The 18,260-nt window shown below is 40.3% G+C and overlaps 4 protein-coding genes and 1 non-coding gene across 7 annotated transcripts in view; 3 read left to right on the plus strand and 2 right to left on the minus strand.

The window, feature by feature from the left end:
- Positions 1-2,196: 2,196 nt before the first annotated feature.
- On the minus strand, positions 2,197-2,269 carry trnak-uuu (transfer RNA lysine (anticodon UUU)). Its single transcript has one exon. It is a non-coding gene; the product is annotated as a tRNA-Lys (tRNA).
- A 230-nt stretch (positions 2,270-2,499) lies between these two features.
- gatc (glutamyl-tRNA amidotransferase subunit C) lies at positions 2,500-3,918 on the plus strand. The gene is made up of 5 exons (XM_028414827.1): positions 2,500-2,798; positions 2,881-2,931; positions 3,186-3,355; positions 3,448-3,551; positions 3,640-3,918. Exons 1-5 carry the CDS (start codon positions 2,604-2,606, stop codon positions 3,699-3,701), a joined length of 582 nt encoding a protein of 193 aa, XP_028270628.1. The 5' UTR covers positions 2,500-2,603; the 3' UTR covers positions 3,702-3,918.
- Positions 3,919-4,803: 885 nt separating this feature from the next.
- Positions 4,804-5,723, plus strand: isg15 (ISG15 ubiquitin like modifier). The gene is made up of 2 exons (XM_028414828.1): positions 4,804-4,959; positions 5,049-5,723. The coding sequence occupies exon 2, from the start codon at positions 5,057-5,059 to the stop codon at positions 5,519-5,521; it is 465 nt and encodes a 154-aa protein (XP_028270629.1). The 5' UTR covers positions 4,804-4,959; positions 5,049-5,056; the 3' UTR covers positions 5,522-5,723.
- An 85-nt stretch (positions 5,724-5,808) lies between these two features.
- On the minus strand, positions 5,809-7,785 carry pxmp2 (peroxisomal membrane protein 2). The gene is made up of 5 exons (XM_028414826.1): positions 7,583-7,785; positions 7,092-7,214; positions 6,701-6,863; positions 6,229-6,348; positions 5,809-6,144 (listed from the first exon to the last, which is right to left on the minus strand). Exons 1-5 carry the CDS (start codon positions 7,690-7,692, stop codon positions 6,076-6,078), a joined length of 585 nt encoding a protein of 194 aa, XP_028270627.1. The 5' UTR covers positions 7,693-7,785; the 3' UTR covers positions 5,809-6,075.
- A 1,212-nt stretch (positions 7,786-8,997) lies between these two features.
- Positions 8,998-18,260, plus strand: part of vps13a (vacuolar protein sorting 13 homolog A) — a 31,800-nt gene continuing 22,537 nt past the window's right edge. For 2 of the 3 annotated variants that reach the window (XM_028414001.1, XM_028414002.1), the window contains exons 1-28: positions 9,221-9,320; positions 10,140-10,183; positions 10,282-10,324; positions 10,400-10,495; positions 10,684-10,785; positions 11,504-11,613; positions 11,756-11,815; positions 11,989-12,048; positions 12,371-12,451; positions 12,731-12,788; positions 13,147-13,274; positions 13,417-13,523; positions 13,628-13,799; positions 14,328-14,390; positions 14,636-14,774; positions 14,890-14,984; positions 15,116-15,258; positions 15,453-15,654; positions 15,745-15,859; positions 16,090-16,226; positions 16,318-16,450; positions 16,578-16,695; positions 16,816-16,954; positions 17,192-17,300; positions 17,408-17,583; positions 17,742-17,898; positions 18,025-18,104; positions 18,189-18,248. In XM_028414001.1, coding sequence (XP_028269802.1) covers positions 9,221-9,320; positions 10,140-10,183; positions 10,282-10,324; positions 10,400-10,495; positions 10,684-10,785; positions 11,504-11,613; positions 11,756-11,815; positions 11,989-12,048; positions 12,371-12,451; positions 12,731-12,788; positions 13,147-13,274; positions 13,417-13,523; positions 13,628-13,799; positions 14,328-14,390; positions 14,636-14,774; positions 14,890-14,984; positions 15,116-15,258; positions 15,453-15,654; positions 15,745-15,859; positions 16,090-16,226; positions 16,318-16,450; positions 16,578-16,695; positions 16,816-16,954; positions 17,192-17,300; positions 17,408-17,583; positions 17,742-17,898; positions 18,025-18,104; positions 18,189-18,248 — 3,027 coding nt within the window. Of the gene's footprint in view, positions 9,321-10,139; positions 10,184-10,281; positions 10,325-10,399; positions 10,496-10,683; positions 10,786-11,503; positions 11,614-11,755; positions 11,816-11,988; positions 12,049-12,370; positions 12,452-12,730; positions 12,789-13,146; positions 13,275-13,416; positions 13,524-13,627; positions 13,800-14,327; positions 14,391-14,635; positions 14,775-14,889; positions 14,985-15,115; positions 15,259-15,452; positions 15,655-15,744; positions 15,860-16,089; positions 16,227-16,317; positions 16,451-16,577; positions 16,696-16,815; positions 16,955-17,191; positions 17,301-17,407; positions 17,584-17,741; positions 17,899-18,024; positions 18,105-18,188; positions 18,249-18,260 lie in introns of all 3 variants that reach the window. The other variant, XM_028414000.1, reaches the window with a different exon arrangement.

Here is an 18,260-nt window from a genome sequence, read left to right on the forward strand (position 1 = left end):
CTTTTAGCACCACAAAGTGTTGCTGCACCACCAGAGTCATCAGTGAACCTGTGCTGAACATGAAAGCTATGTAGCTGTGTGTAACGCTTGTACATATTGTGGAGACATGTAGCACAAGTGTGTATAAACACACAGAGAAACGTGTTAATGACTTCATCTACCTCAGCTGTGTGTGTGAGCTGTGATGATTAGTTGTCATGGTGACAGTATTGTCTCAATATATATTCCAAAAAACAGCCTCTCCCGCTGTGCCAACCGGAAGTAAAATGTACTGAATGCAGTGCAGGGAATAAAATTTGTGTATTGAACAAATAACAAATAATAGATGGTTGTGTGTGAAAATCCCACTAGATAAACTATGCCATGTTCAGATTCACTTTTCTTCACCGTTCTAAATGCTCAATTTGAACTTCAGCAAGTTACTGCCATGTGATTGGCTGATGAGAGTTTGGACTGGTAAACAGGTGTACCTAATGAGCTGGATGTGAGTCAGTGATGATAAGATTCTCCCTCAGGCTGGGAGGTGGGAGCATGTCTCAGACTCTCCTACTCAATCCCATAAAATCCAGGCTGCTTCACAAAACAGAGAAAATGTATGTCAGCACTGATCTGCTGCATCACAGACATGGTCTGAACTGGGATGACTGAAAGAGAGTTAGAGTAAACTGTGTTAATTCCACTCACTGGCAGGAAATTAGATTAAACAGATAGTTTTCCCCTCCACAAGCTGTTTACGTTTTTGGCACACATCTAGCACGAAATCACATTCTTTAATTTATTTGTTTATGAGCAGCTTAGACATAATTCATTTCCAGCCTTCCTGTTCCAACATCTAGATAATCAGAGACGTACGTGACCAACAAACGCCCTCTGTGAGAAAACACAAAACAGAAACGTATTTGTAATGGCTATCAGGGTTGACATTTTTCCAAGCCTATGCCCAGCTGCACTTTGGGCTTCCTCTAATGGAGAAAGATGTGTGTAATGAACAACAGAGTGAGTGGCAGACTTCAATGTGAGCACTAGGCACACCAGAAAAGGCTTGTATGACTAATACCTATATTTTGATCATTGATCATTAATACATTTTTACCCAGAATGCATCCTGGCATTTTCTTTTGTTAATAGTAAAAATGTTCCTTACATGTGGCAGCCTGCTAAACCATGTTAAAGTCTTACTTAAACTGGATTCAAACTCATTTAAACCATAAAGATTGGACATAGTAATTTCTAGTTTACATGAAGATAAAGGAAAATATGGTGTGTACCCTCTAGGTCTAGTTTATATTTGTTGGTACAGGGTGTGCCTCCTCTACATTGGCTTGGTCCTGAGGCAGGTGTCTGGGCTAATTTGGCCCACGCTGGCAGAAGATGGTGGATGAAGAGGAAGAACAGAGGCCTTTTTTTAACATGGTAATAGGTCAAAAAAATACATACATACATTTTGTCTGAATGTGGTTACATTCTTTTTTTCTACATTAGGTCATGGTTAAAATGGGATATCAGTAATGTGGTATGTCAGTATGTGGCTGAGCTCCCACTACCTCACCACAATCATTGCTGTAAGTGTGGTCTCTTTGTTACTTGTTGACAAAGTTTCAAAGTTATGTGTGATGCTCACAGCATATAGAACCAGAGAGGGGAGGGATGCTTGTTCTAGGAGTTTATATTTTAATTGAAATAATGTCTAAAGACTCCTGAGAGGGAGGGAAACAAAAACCTTGAAATCATTTTGCCATGGCCTTTGAGGGCTGATAAGGAACTTATAAGGAGGCAACTTGTAAAAACAAAGTGTTGTTACATTCCATGTGGAACTTTCTCTATTTGACAGTTGTTAGATGCCAGTTTGCACTATATTGTACATTTGTTAAAAAATCCAGTAGCCTACCCCCTCTCTGTCGGTGGTATGTTCTGCCGTCCTCACTTACACATAGTTAAAATATTCTTGCAGAATCCTGCCAGCTCTAATGAAATTTAAGTGAAACTTGGCTTTCAACTTCCCTGTGTTACAGTGTCACCTGGTGGTGATGCTGTGTATGGAGTTATTTTGGTTCTGCTTCTCAGGTTGTTGGAAATCCCCTAACACTTCCAACACAGAGCCTAATGCTTTCGTCACTGAAACTTCTAGAACATGCTGACGTGCATTTTGCTTCAAGTCAACGCGTTCTTGTCATGGCAAAATAAAACAAAAACTTACGCCCGAACAGGGACTTGAACCCTGGACCCTCAGATTAAAAGTCTGATGCTCTACCGACTGAGCTATCCGGGCGCTCAGCGAAGTCACAAAGGGGTGTCCATTGTTACATTTTCACTGTACCGAAAATGGAGGCACTTATGTTTGGTTTATGCACGGCTGCGTATGATCGACTTCTTGGTAACCAAGTTTGATCAGAAACATCTAATGGCAATTTAAGCGAGCGCACACATTAATGGCCCCTCATTGCACTAACTTCACTCTGTCTGTGAAATACGCGAACACGGAAGTACGTTTGCGCACAGCCTGTCGCTTTCCGTCGTTCTGCGTACCGCTTCCTCTGCGGTAGCTGCTGCTACAGGATCATTAGCATTAGCCGTATGGCTATGGAAATGTCATTACACTAAAAATGTCAGTGGTTAGCCTCGCTCTCGCTTCACGTACATATCGTGGCGTGCCGCTGAAAGGCACTCGGTTTTCATTTAACCTGTCAACAAACAGCGGATACTCAGTAATTGACTTTAACAGAGAAAGAAGCAGCTCCTTTAAAAAACACATTACATGCGTAACGCGGCAGTTCAGCTCTCAACCACATAACCCTAAGGTATATTACATCATTCAGTTTCCAATATATTGCCAATACAGAGTGATTTGTCAATATTTTCACCTGGGTGTGTCTTCTACAGGTACCTAAGGCTGCAACATGGAAACCAATATCAGAGGACCAACTACCTCCGGTAACATTATGTAAACACAATAAAGTAACCTACCACTAGTCATGTGAACATTTTGAAACATGTTGTTGTTGTTGTAATCCCTCATTTTGTTCAAACTGGACATAAAAATACCAATTTCCAGTGACATTGATGGAAATTCAATTCTATTGTCTATAAAACAGCCCCCATAAGACTAGCCAGGATGTTGCATGAGTCATAGTGAAATAATTTGTTGGTTAAAGGAAGCACACATTTCTCAACCATTAAATTTACAGCCTACCAAAATCCCCGCTGACCTGGTGGACAAACTAGAGCGACTTGCCTTGGTTGATTTCCGCACCAAACAGGGGCTGGCTTGTTTAGAGAAAGCCATACGGTTTGCAGATCAGCTCCACATTGTTGATACTTCAGGGGTGGAACCGATGGATTCAGTTCTGGAGGATAGGTATGGTAGAAGCTCAATATAAAAATGTCAGAAATTATATTTTTTATGTGGTTATGTTATGTGTTTTTATTGTATTTTTTGTGCACCTGTAGATCTTTATATGTGAGGGACGATGCAGTGACAGAAGGCAACTGTGCAGAAGACCTGCTTCAGCTCTCCAAAAACACAGTGGAAGAATATTTTGTGGCACCACCAGGTAAGGAAGGATTCATCTATATTACTCAGATGATAGATTTGTACAAACTAGTGTTGTTATATGACTAATATTTCTTTTCTTTCCACAGGAAATATCCCTCTGCCGAAGAGGGAGGAAAGGGCCGCCATGCTGAAACATGCAGAGTTTTGATATTTATGAATTTGTTTGTATTTATTACTTTTATTTTTACGACTTTATGCTCTCCTTTAACAGAACAGCTGTGTGTCTGTATCACTTCAGCTGTACAAGAGAAAATTATTATTAAAAGTTTTTTGTTTTCGGTTTCGTTTGACAGCCATGTTTTGCCTTGTGTGGTTTCAGTATCATTTTATAAATATCACGACCGGACAGTTCATTTACGTTGACAGTATGATGAGGAAAGTAACAAAGTACAATTCTCTGACATCATAAATTACTTTTCAGATTACAGATTACATTTTGTGATCTGTATTTTTAGTCGGTGCATACTGTCACTGATGTCTATATATTGGAAAAAATAAACTTACTGCGCATTTACAGCAGGAAGATGCCACGTATCCTTTCTGGTAATGAGGTATTCAGCAATTTCAAAGCAGCTTGCAGTAGTTTTATGTAACTCACTAAGTATACATGTGAGGCACACTTGTGTATTTATATTTGCTATACTCCACTACCTCTTAGAGAAATGTTGCACTTGTTATTGACTACATTTAAATAGATGTGTAGCCACCATGCAAAAAAATGTAAATGAATGTAAACTAACAATCTGTACAGTAGGAGTCAAATAAGTGGCGTTAATCCAGTTATGCAAAGCACTGTATATCTTAAACTGGAGTTCTTTGTTATTATTGATCTCTGTTCAGTTTTGTTTCTGTTTTGTTTCTGTGTAGATGATGTTGTGATTTTGACGTCAGTGTTTATCTGATGAGATGATTCAGCCTCATGCTGTCCTGATTTGACCTCATACACAGTCCTGTAAATCTGTTATGATTTCTAACTGCTGCCAACAGCTGTTTCTCCACCAGTGTTATAAACCTGCATGACCAAAACACCATAAACCAAAGGTGTAGTTTTAGCATGGATGGAGGTGAAGCTTCCCCACCAATAATTTGATCCACTCCTTAAAAAAAGCAGATTCTCGTTGGGTGCAGAAAAAATTCCATCCAATGTCAAAAGCAAATCTACATCCAATTGCCATAAACACTCAGCATTTTTTCTGAGTGACGTTAGGAGAATGGAAACCGAAAGTGGTGAAGTTGCAGAGCGGGAAAACGAATCTTAAATAACTGAGGGGGAGGGGCTGATCAGCTGTGGCAGCTTGTATTTAAACAGAAGAGCTGAATGTAACTCACATTTGCAGCCGGATCATTTTTACTCACTGCGCGTTCCTTACGAGTTTATCACTTTCTACAAACAGTCAACACTGAAGGTAAGGAGCTGTTTTCATCGAACTCCTCTGATTTCATCCTGTCTGAGTGTTATTTTAAAAACATTTTAAAAACACATTTCTTTTTTCAGACATCGTCATGGAGTTAATAATCGTTGTGCTGGATGGGGCGTCCCACAGATTCACGGTGAACCCTCATGACACAGTGGGCTCTCTGAAAGCAGTTATCCAAAAGAAGCTAGGAGTCCTATCTCATAGGCAGAAGCTGGTCTTTGATAACGGCCACAGGACCATTCTCAACGACGACTCCAAGCCCATCAGCTCCTACGGCCTGCAGAGCGGTTCACAGCTGTCTCTGCTGGTCACCGAGGCCCCCATCCAGGTGTTCCTGAAAAATGAAAAGGGGCAGATGAGCACGTACGAGATCACACCAGACGAGACTGTGAGCAGCTTCAGAAACAGAGTCGAGCACAGAGAAAAGGTGCCGGCGAGCCAGCAGCAGCTCATCCATCAAAGCCGGGCGATGACGGACGGGAAACTGTCAGACTACAACGTGGGGAATCATAGCACCATCTACATGACTCTGCGTCTGAGAGGAGGCTGAGGACACTTGTTAAACATAGAGAAAGTTAGTCTATGCATGCAGGACCAAAGGCGTGTAAGCTTTTTTATAAGTATAGTTCTAATAACAAAACAATAACACATTCCTCTTTTTTTCTAGTCATTTTATTTGTAATACAGATGTGTCATACAGACCACAGCCTGTCACATATTGTTAACAAATAAAGCTGTAATCTGACTTTGCATTTCTCTTCCTGTGTTTTCTTCCTGCCAGCAACATCTTACATGAGCACTTTATTAAAACACACCATATTCATATTTTTACAAACATATGAATCATATCATTTAATGGCTTCTATTAGGTCTTACAAACTATTAGCAGTACTCTGTAAAAAAAAAAACTTTATTCTTGTTAAAATACGCTCACAAATCCAAAGTATTATAGCAGCATGTTATAACGGCTTAAACCTATGGTACTTGGTAATCAAAATTACTGTCCAGATTAGAAAAATATTAACAGTAGCTCAATTATCAGTCTGGTTTTATCTAAGGTCTCCGGCGTCTCCTCCACATACTGCAAGGTCATGTTATGAAGCGTCACTTCCTCACAGATGCCAGGTAGGCGTACCAGAATAAGGCAACTATGTTGGCAAACAGCACTCGGAACTGAAAGCAAATACAGAGCACATCGGTGCGGTCAGACTGTGACTCATTTTTTGATTGATGACTGGTTGCAAGTGGTATACGTACCTGCACAGGCACAAAGTTGACATTTATGAACTGGAAGGGAGTCCAAACCTTCCAGTTCATCTTCAAAGCGGTCCAGTAGCTTCTTTTCATCTTCCTTTCGAAATCCTCCCACCCTTTGGCCTGAGGATATTCAGAATGATCTTTATCTCTTCTTTATGAAAGCGTGTGTTTAATACTGCATTAATTATGAAGGCATTAATTATGAAGGCAGGGCCTTCAGAAACAGCTTTATTTGTATTAGTCCAATGTTTTAGCACACAAGATAACTGAGCCGGGAAGGCTGTTGCATTGAGTTCCAAGCTGGAAAGCCTTCAGTAGGTTTAGAACAGTGTACGTGAATGAATGAGACAGCTTATCCCAGCTTTTCTGCTACAGAAAATATCATAAATACTGTGCGTCTCCTTCAAATTTATGGAAGTGCGACATCATCTGCTTAAGTAGGGTAGATGTAATAGTTTCTGAGAGGACCCACCTCCAGGATGTTCATGACGAAGTAGAAAAGCAGCAGAAAGCCAGGAGCAAAAAAGAGCCGGTCCAGTAGTAGACGTTTGACTATACAGTAGGGGTCTGTGGTGGGCATCCACACCTCCATCAGCTGGTAAAAGAAATGGCTCACAGGGCCTGTTATTACAAACCTGAAACAGGCAACAAGACAGATCATAACTAACATAAAACATACATTTTTTAACAGCTCCACAATGTCGATTTTTAAATATAGAGATTATAACAATTCTTTCTGTAGATTCTTTGTTGTTGACAAGTTAGTTTGTTGATCCATGGGTGACATATTTTTCAACCTCTAGTCTAACTGTAATGCAACCTTTGTAGCCTTGGAACCAGGTCAACACTCAGCTTACTCTCACCCATAGATGGCATAGCGTGCAGCTGCAGCAGCATCGATCTCATTGACCGGACCTCCATTTTTAGCCTTTTTTCTTGCTTCCAAAGTCTGAGACAGAAGATTTCCTAAAGCTGTGAGGATGCCACTGAAAAATACAAAGGACACACACACAAAACGCCATCATAATATGCAACAGGTACATTCAAAATGAGGTGTTCTGTCTAATAAAGTCACAAATAATGTCAGGGCTTGTTGGGGGAGGCTCTCAGGGCAGATTCTGATTGGTTGAAAACACAAGAGCTGAGACAAAAGGTAGTCTGTGGTGAGTGCACAAAAAAACAACACCCGCAAACAACCAGCTGAAAATGGCCACATCAGTTTCAGTGTAAAAGTAAACTGCATACATTAATTTATTCACTTTGTCAGTCAACAAATAACAAGCTACTATTTATCTGTCAAACAGGGTTAAACGGAAAGCCAGCAACAAGTCAGTGAATGACCGAAGCTACAGACCTGGTCACAGATTTAGTGAGGATGGGGTACTTCTTCAGGAGGACTAGATACTGCTGGAGCAGGCGGAAGTGTAAGGATGCGTCGCGGACAGGCACACTCGCCACTGGCATTGTTGTTACTTCTTGTACTACTGTACAAACATTACTACTTCTAAACTGACAGTAGCGAAGTTGAAAAGGGAAGCTCGGTACGCTTCCTGTCGACGTCACTACGTCACCTCTGAGGCCACGCCCTGGCTGCAAGGTTTGCTTTTGGGGCCCCTTGTGGCTACAATGAGGTGCTACAGTGTGTATGGGGCAGAGCAACCAGTGTTTAACTAAATAAAAATAACTTAGTTGTGTATCATTGTAACAGTTGTTGTGACCTGATCTGGTCACCCCGGATTCCCAGACTCCGTCCCCGATGCACAGAACATTGAATGAAAACCAGTACTGATCAGTTTCAGTTTCGCCTTTATAAAGGGAGAATGCACAGCTCAATACAGACCCCTCGATCTGCTCCAGCAGCTGACCATTTGCATTCTGTCCGTTCCATGCATTAGGCTCGTTTTATTAATCTTACAACAAGGTGTGGTTACATTTACATAGAAAGAAACATGCATATTCAATAATCACAAGGTGGAGGGCGTATACGAAACTTAAAAGACATTGAAGTTCTCCACTTACATCTTTGATGTGAGTGTGTGTGTGTATTCTCACAGGTCCTCCTGCTACACGACCTTGAGTATATCTTGTCTCTTTGGCAAGCTTGTGTTTTCATCTTTGGGGTCAACTAAGGGGTTTGCAGTTCGAATTTCTAGACTAACCATTAAACATCAGAATACTTTATGGCCTCAGTCAGAGGTCTCGATCTATGAGCAACCATACACTTTTACCATATGTGCAAACAAACATATATTTTGACCAGGTTTGACCATATATTTCCACACAGTGTGACGTCATTGGGAGTCTTTTTTGTATTCATGCACAACATTACAGTGTGCCATTTTTAAATACATGCGTCTGAACAAGGACAAAAATATTTTTTGTTCCCCATTATTTTCTGTGTAACGTCAGGGCAGAGAGGGCACGTCGTGGATCATGTGACCGATCTAAATTATTATTATATCGTTCCATTGACTATAATTTTGGACCACACAGACAGACTGTCACACGCAATAACGATATAAAATAAAATAAAATAAAATAAAATTCACTTTGACAAAAGCCCCACTGTGTTGCCACAGTGACATGTCGCTTTTCTGCACACCTCACAAGTAGCAGTTTATTCTTCTACGTCTGTCGCTGTGAAATAACAAACAGCGCTCCTCTTCCTGTCTGCCATCTCCAAGACGCTAGCTGCACTTTACAGCCAATAAGGAGCTCCGTCTGCTTTGGCAGAGTGGAGAAGGAGGGGCGGAGTGTGCATGCGCACTGAGCACTGAGCAGAGTGAGAGAGGAACGCTGAGTAAATGCGAGTAAAGTTGCTGAAGGTATAAAGGACTTCCACAGAAATATCGATCTCATCACGCTAGTATCGAGTAAATACTGATCCCAGCTTTGGTATCAGTACTATCGATATTTAGATCGATTCGCCCACCCCTAGAGTCGAGACGTCAGGATGTAAACATGGTGATAGACAGATGAGAGAAACGCCAAAATGGTCTTCGAAAGCCTGGTGGTTGATGTCCTTAACCGTTTTTTAGGGGACTACGTTGTCAACCTTGACAGCTCACAACTCAATCTTGGCATATGGAGAGGTAACTGAACTTGTATTTGCTATTTAAAGTGACTAGCTCGCTAGCTAGCTAGCTAGCTACACACTGACGGACGTTAGCCACCAGAAAGCGTGTGAGAGAGGCTCCCTCAGCTGTCAGCGTCAGTTTTTCTATCCCAAAATCTAGTCCAGCCGTCCACTGTGAACGAGACAGTGCAGCCAAATGTTAGTTTCAAGACAGAAAAGAAAACTGTTGATGATATGTAACTGCTCGCAGCCACCGTACATTGTTCTTCTTTTTTTTTGCTACACCAGGTCTGTTTGATCAGAGGGTTAATACCAGTTTCGGACAAGCGAGTTGTTCGAGGTCACACCCTTTCATGTAGCCAGTTGAGTCGCCACAGTTTCACTGAGTCCTTTTTTATTACCATTGTATGCGCAGCGCTGTTTACTCTCCATGCTAATGGGATACTGAGGATAAAGAGTTCTTCTGCTAAACATGTTCTGACTTATTACAAATTAATAAGCTGGAATTTCTTATCAAACCTGCACCATCACAGCTTTGTGTCTTCTACGGTGGCAATAACTAAATGATTAAAATGATGTATGTAACATTGACAGTCCTAAAATGGAGCTACAGTCACAGACGTATAAAACTCCTTTTGTAAATGATATCAAACTAGTGTCATGGATGGTTGTCACAGTGCATGTGCTCTGTGTATTGTATTACAAGTGTACAAAGGCCAGGGATCTCCTCTGTAGATTACACTTTGTTGTTAACCTCCTCTTAACACAGTGCTAATCCATTTGGTTTACAGCATGCGTTATAACAGTCAATAAACCAGTGTGCTTCTTATCCTAGGTGATGCTGTTCTTAAAAACCTTGAAATAAAGGAAAATGCCTTGGTAAGTTTTGATTAAATATCAGTATATTGATCTGTCATACATTTCTATCCAGGATAGATTTGTTTTAAAATACCTATTTAATTTCCCTTTTGTTGCAGAGTCAACTGGACATTCCTTTTAAAGTGCGAGCTGGTCATATAGGTACAGTATAATGGTTGTTAGATCTGACATTGTATGTATATGTTTGTTGCAAAATGTATACCTTTTATTGTATAGGACGTTTGGAGCTAAAGATTCCATGGAAGAACCTCTACACCCAGTCAGTGGAGGCCACACTGGATGGTGTTTTTCTACTTATTGTCCCCACAGCAAGTAAGATCAGCATTTACAGTATGTCTGTCTATATACAAAAGAAAATGAAGTTCAAGCACTCATTGTGGACATAATAACTTGGTGCACTTGAATGATATGATTAAGACACTATTGTTTGTATTTTATGATGATTGTTTTAAATCAAGGCATGTAGACAAATATTTGTTTTCTTTGTTCATTGTTTTCAGGTATAAAGTATGATGCAGAAAAAGAGGAGAAGCAACTCCAGGAGGCTCGTCAGCGGGAGCTGCAACGGATAGAAGAGACAAAGCAGAAGGCCGCAGAGCAAGGTCAGGGTTTAGCATTGATGTTAAGGAGATTGTGTGTGTCCAACAAATATTCTGTGTGTAACTTAAGTTTTTAACAGGTTTCAGAGACATTCAGAGCCAAACTGTAAGAGAATGGGCAGCAGTCAGTAGTGCCTCTTTTTGGAGTCAGAGTAGTGCATTTAGTGTTATCTGTCTGGTTGTAAGTTCCTGTGCAGTCAGCGGTTTTCACACTTTTCTGGATTGTCTGTGGTTTAGCACTACATGAACACAACAGATTTTTTTTCTGTAGTTGAATACAGTGCTGTGAAACAACTAATTTTTGCCACAATAAAATACAATTCTTCTTTTCTTACTACATTACTAGACTAGACTTAAAATTTCAAGGGGAGCAAATTCAAATTAGTGTCACAGGTAGAACTGAAAGATATCTTAACACTCCACTTTGCTTTGCATGCCATATTTACATACACATTGTTCTAAGCTAAAATATATATGCTGCTTAAAAGCAGTTTGGACTCAAGATGATCTTAACGAAATAATAACGGTGTACTTGTACTAATGTTCAGTGTACTGTAATGACAGATGCACAATAATCAAGACATGCTATGTAGTAAATAAATGATAGCACAGTTGTGTGCATCGTGCTTCAAACCATTCAACAGGTCAAATGAGTATTTCTGAAGCTTCATACAAAGACTATTTTTGAGTCTGACATCGATATATGCATATGTTTCAACAGAAAACCCTAAGCAAGAGAAGCAGGACACTTTTGTGGAAAAGCTAGTCACTCAAGTCATCAAGAACCTTCAGGTCAAGATCTCTAACATCCACATACGCTATGAAGATGTTGTGAGTATCCCACCTGAGTTACTTTATCTGTGTGTATGTATGTAAGTGTTGTAGTCAAATATAAATGAACTCACTGATATGATAAGTTAAATAGTGCTGACCAGTCAGCTTTGCGTTTGTTTGTCTCATTTGTTTTCCACAGGTCACCAATCCAAACTGCCCTTTGTCGTTTGGAGTGTCTCTTAAAAACCTCAGTCTTCAGGTAATGTGTTTTAATGTCACTTCTGTCCGCTTATATACAGCATGTAGGCTATTATTAATTATGAATTAATATCTGTATAACATAATTGTTTGTAATAAATGACATATAATTAGTTCTGTATGTACATACATATTATAAGCTCCCCTTCCATCACTTCCGGTTTGACCTTACAGACAGCTGATAAGAACTGGAATCCCAGTATTTTGGATGAGAGTTCCAGGCTTTTCTTCAAGGTAAGAATTTCAGCCAAATCATTTGCCAGCAAAATCGATGTTCTACAGCATATTTAGAAATGTATAGACACACTTTTGCACAAACTTACACTTTTGATGATACACTTTTGTCCTGTTTTTGTTGTCCCCTCAAATAAACTTGAACTGTTTTTTGTTTCAACCATCCAGTTTGGTTCTGTGAAATGTTTTTGTCTGTTAATTTCCTCAAAACTTTAGGCCCTGTTCTAAACTGTGACCATGTTCACATTGTTTGCTCTTTTAATTTGATGGTATGTACCTTTGCTGCTCTAAATGCTTTGATTTGTGGTTTGTCTGTTCTCAGTTGGTTCGACTTGACAACTTGTTTGCTTACTGGAATGTCAACTCTGTGCTATTCTCCAATCACACTGCAGATGAGGCTTTGGTGAGTCACCATATTATTACTGTGCTGTAGCATGTCTCCACCTGTCTGGGTTTAGCCATGTCCATTTTTGTGCATTAAGGCTGGAACGACAACCTTAAAACACACACTGCACAGACTTAAAAAATGGCCTTCTTAAATAGTGAAAACAAAACTGCTTTGAGAATAGTCCTATTGTTTAGAAACGGCAACAAAAGCTTATACAATATGTCCGGAGATCTAGAAATTATAGAGTCAATAAAGCAAAATGTAAAATCCTCTGTTTTTGTGCTTTTCTAATAGCGATGTCTGCAGAGCAGTATGGAAATCCACCCCTCTCTTCCTGTCAACCATGACTTCAGTGAGTCTCACAGTCAATCTTTACTCTACACTACTCTTGACCACCTTAAACTAAAGTCCAATGTTAGTAGACATTCCTAAAGTAGTTTGTTGCAAGTGAACTGTTTCTTGTTTTGTAGTGATAATACACTGATACTGCAGTGCCAAAAAGTGTGAATCAAACAGCTTGAATCACCCCCACTAACACATTTGAACAGATTTTCAGCACACAAACAGATTTTGTTTTGAGTTTCACATTCAGGCACTAGCTCACATGTTTTTTGAATTGCCATATTGCTGCTGTGATTATTTTAAGCTGTGTGTAATGTAAAGTGGTAATGGAAATGCTACATAATTGAGTTCCTGTTGCTATTCCACAGTTTTTCGTCCCATCTCAGCCAATGCTAAGCTACGAATGAATCCCAGGTCGGATGTGGATTTCTCATCTCCCAAAGTTGACCTTATGGTCAATTTAAAAGAGGTGGCCATTGAACTTAACAGACCTCAGGTAGGTGTGTGCTGTTGACAAACCTGTCTGTGTCCGTGTCTGCTTAAAACTGAGTTTTCTGGGAGGGGAAATGTTTAAACAGAGAAAGTAAACAATGTGAGATGATAACAGCTCTGTAATTGCTGGCTTCCTGTCTTTCTAGTACATTAGCATCTTGGAGCTGCTGGGCTCAGTGGATATGATGTCACGGAACCTGCCATACAGGAAGTACAGACCTGTGGTCTGTGTTCACAAGAATGCCTGCATATGGTCAGAAAATACTTGGCCACATGTCATTTCAGATTTTACCTCCACTGCATTTATTATTAAAGGGGGTGAAGTCAATTATATGGTTTTATGTTTCTGTATTCCAGGTGGAGGTATGTGATCATAGGGATTATGGAGGTAGATGTGAAGCCACGCCTCCACATGTGGTCATGGAAGTACATTCGGCGTCATCGGACGATGGTAAAATGTTACAGAGGACTGTACAAGACAAAGATCACCAGCAAGAAACCCACCGAGGATCTTCTGAAGCGCCTAGAGGTGGGACGAGCATGAACTAAAAGGGTGAAGGGTAGAGAGAGAGAGCTGCAGTGCTGCTTTGGTGTTTTTTTGTCTACTTTCTCACCTTTTAATTGAAATGTTTGACCCAAGCGACAGCTTGTTGACAGTAGACAAAGAGAGTATTTAATGATCATCAAACTAATTTCACAACAGGACGAATGAATTCTGTTAAAAAGAGTCAATTGCAGCCACTATTGCACTACTGCAGTCGTACACTGCTTGACTACAGTGGGCATTATTGAAGACCTGCCTATATCTTATGTAATATAATACACTCGTAGCTAATTGAAAATAGATTGTTTCCTCAGTACTTATTTTCTGTGATGTATTTCCTCCTTGGTCCATAATTACTTAAGATCGACCATACAGCGCAATAAGTGGATGCACTGTAGTGCATTGGAGATGGCAGTTAAAGCATCATGTTTCTCTGAAGTCCTTGATAATGGGCACTGGCTGCATCACTGCTAGGGGAAGACATTAATAAGTCTACTTTGTTTTTATTCTCAGGAGACTGAGAAGAGTTTAGATATTTTTAACATCACGCTGGCCAGACAGCAGGCTGAAGTGGAGGTAAGATTTCTGTCCTGTATTGGACATTGGTATACCATCCTTGTAACTGTGGTATGAATTGTAACTTTTTAATCAACATTCTCCATCCAAAGAGAAATTATACAAAGTAAAATACCTCTGCACGAATGTGTTGTACTGTATGTTCCTTCTAATGGTACAGTACTTACTCATAGAAATCTGTTTTGTTTTTGCATTTGTCGTAAGATGTGAAAAGTTGGCTCTTTTAACATGTTATTTTTCCCCAGGCAAGCAAGGCAGGCCTGCGCATATACCGTCCAGGGATAAAGATGGAGGAAGAGGAGTCTCAGGGTTGGCTCAACTGGATGTGGAACTGGGGAGGACAGGCTGAGGCAGAAACAAAAACAAAAGATGTCAAAACTGGGGGTAAGATGAATAAAATGGTCAATTTATCATAAACATGGAAGGCAAATGGGTTCAAAACTTCTCTTATTGGTTTCTATTCCAATCAAACTATGTGACTCCTGCCCTTGTGTCTCAGGGTTTGATGGGCTGTTGACCCCTGCTGAGAAAGCTAAACTCTACACTGCCATTGGATACAGTGAGACTGCTGCTAATCCTAACCTTCCAAAGAATGTGAGTCACTTTTTTTGGCACACACTTTTTACACACTGTTTCTTTTGGTTGTCTGTCTAATTGAAACTCTCACTATCATGAAGTGCTGTGTCAGTCACTTTGATTATGAACTCTGATGTCATTTCTTTTAGTTTGAAGACATGAAGGTAAATTTCCACATGGAGAAGCTGTCTGTGTCCATCAAAGACAACAGGGACAAAAATGAGCTCATCAAGCTGACTGTGGGAGAGCTCCAGTCCACACTGACACAAAGATCTGGAGCACAAGCCATCAAGTGTGTAATAATAACCTTTTTTTTCATGTGATTTGTTTAAAACGAAATGTTGTGTGATGTTTTAGAAAACTGTTATTAAATAATCTCTCTGTTAGTAACACTGAAAAGAATGTTTTGTTGCTACAGAGTCTATTATTTCATAACTCCTCTATAATTTGGCATTGATGTTTAGTTTTATTGTCTCTCACTTTAAGAATCACAGCCAAGCTGAGTCTGTTTGAGGTCACTGGCCTGGCCAGTGACCGTCCCGCACCGATCCTCCTTTCATCAAGGAAGGCAGCCACAGGAGCAGGGACCCCACTGCTTTGCATCCTGTTTGAGACCAATCCTCTGGATGCAAGTGCTGACCAGCGGCTTCATGTGGAATCGCAGCCATTGGAAATCATCTATGATGCTGTGAGCGATGCAACCAGTGTGTATGTAGGAGCATAAATAGCTTAAAAGGAGTACATATCAAATGTGTTCTCTGTTTGTATGTCTGTGCAGATAACAGTAAACAGCATGTCAGCGTTCTTCATGCCACCTGAAGACCTGCAGCTGGATGAGCTCACCAATGCGACCCTGATGAAACTGGAGCAGTTTAGAGACCGTACAGCCACTGGTCAGTCGCACATACACGTACAAACATGTTCACACTTATTTTTTCAGAGAGATCACAAATATGGTTTCTCTTATGGCCTAAATGTTTGCATTTATTTTGTCTTACACACACACATCTCAACCCCTGAGTTGAGATGTGTGCCCAAAAACTTTGGCAAATTATATGTAGGATGGTTGCTGTCCTGAACTTTATTTTCCAGTGTTTATTGACATTGTCTTTTTGTTTTTCAGGTTTAATGTATGTGATTGAAACCCAGAAAGTTCTTGACCTGAAGGTGAATTTGATGGCTTCCTACGTCATCATTCCACAAAGTGGCTTTTACAATGGCACTCAGAACATCCTGCTCTTGGATCTTGGTCATTTCAAGGTCTGAAATTGTTGAATGTCTCACATGTATCATTGTTTCTCTATGAAAGCTTTACACATGTGTGGAAAACTAACTGTTTCTGTATTTTCAGATGTCCAGTCTAAGCAAAAAGCATCTGCCCCAGCTGTCAGCGTGTACCAGCAACATTGAAGACATCATGTCCAGAGCATACGATAGCTTTGACATACAGCTCAGCAGCTTACAGTTCCTTTATAGCAAGCCAGGTACACAAACACACACCAATACGGTGATCAGGGTTCTCTGAGCTTTTAATGTATGGCTCATTGGGAGTACTGTTTTTATATAAATGTGTAATCAATAGAAATGTGAAGCATTGTCTTTGTTGTGTAGATGGCGACTGGAAAAAGGCCCGTAAACAGAAAAGGTCACCACTCCACATCCTAGAGCCAGTGGATCTAAAGGTGGTTTTCAGCAGGGCGATGGTTGTCAAAGACTCGCGCATGGCAAAGTAAGTGTGTAAATTCTTGTCAGCTGTCACAGATCCTTAGCGAAGACAAAAATAAGGTACACTGAACAATTTTTTTTTTGAGTGAGGGTATCCTTGTGTTTATTTTTGTGTTTGTTTTAGGTACAAGATGTCTGGAGAGCTTCCTCTGCTATCCCTTCGTATATCTGATGTTAAATTTAGAAGTGTTCTGGAGCTGGTAGAAAGTATCCCACTGCCTGAGAGCAGACCTGCTGCACGCACCGCTCCAGGCTCTCAGAGGGTAAGAAAAAAAATGATGTAGCACAATCCACACTCTGTTGTGGTCTGATGAATTACATAGAGAGAATAAGAAAATGGTTCTTCAGTTTCTTGTATAGATTGCTGTGGTTGTGTACTTCAGATGATTACAGTGTACTTAATTGATAATAATTCTGTCACATTTTATTTATTTCAGGATGTTATGAAATGTTTTTGTTGGTGTCATTCATGTCTGATTCCACCCCCCCCCCCTCTATAGTCAAAGCAGTTCACCCCTCAGCTCACACCCAGAAGACCTCTGAATTTATCGGACCAGCGCTCCTCTCTCATGTTCGAGTCATGTGAGACTATCAGCATAACCTCACTGGGTGAGACACGGTTGTGCACACTGCACTGCATTTAGCAGTTTATAACCTCGTCCTCCTTACTTTGCATAGCTCATTGGTGACTGTGTGTTTTTACTGTCATCCTTTAGGGTCAGAGGAGGATTTGTTCTATGATGCTCCCACCTCTCCCATCGGAGACAAGCCATTCTTCCCAGATGATCCCATGCCACTGCGCTATGCAGATTTAAACAAAAGAAGAAGTCTCATAAAGGAAGACACTCAGAAGAATATGACTGACCTTATTTTGACATTTGAGATCAGTGAGGTACAGTTAATCCTAAATATTATGTTTTCATTTTTGTCTCAAACTCCGCATTTTCCCTTTAGTTGTTTCTCCATTTTCCTGTATATCTGTGACCCACTTGACCTATATCATTTTAATATACTTTGTTTTCTGTCCTTATTTGTTCTTTGTTCATCCAGTTTTCTGTTCAGTTGTGTCGCCTGTCTGAAGGTCAGGAAATCACAGTGCTTCATTTAGACATAGAGGGTCTGGGCACCGAGCTGAAAGTGCGCACCTTTGACATGACATCGAACACCTACCTGCGAGAGATCTGCCTTAGATGTCCAGAATACATGGGTAAGTAGGTTTTAACAAGACTTGCTTTCACCTCCTCTTGATTTCAGGAGAACTTTTGAAGAAGAATTTCTGAGTTAATGTGACTGCAGTTTTTATTTGTCACGGTTCATTTGTTTCCTCCTGCAGATTCTGAAGAGAAGCAAGTTCAGCTCATCACCACTCTTGACAACACAGAAGTTGACCTTCTCACCTTGGAGTACATTAAAGTAATACATGATAGTGACTATTTTAGACAATATTTTCTAAAAAAAAAAAAGTCCTTTATATTAATAACTGGATTACTTTTCTAGGCTGATAAAAATGGTCCAGAGTTCAAGTCTCAACACAACAATACAGAGCAGCTAATAAAGGTGAGGGAACTG

Source organism: Parambassis ranga, chromosome 9 (genome assembly GCF_900634625.1).
Source record: "Parambassis ranga chromosome 9, fParRan2.1, whole genome shotgun sequence".
Classification (NCBI taxonomy): domain Eukaryota; kingdom Metazoa; phylum Chordata; class Actinopteri; family Ambassidae; genus Parambassis; species Parambassis ranga.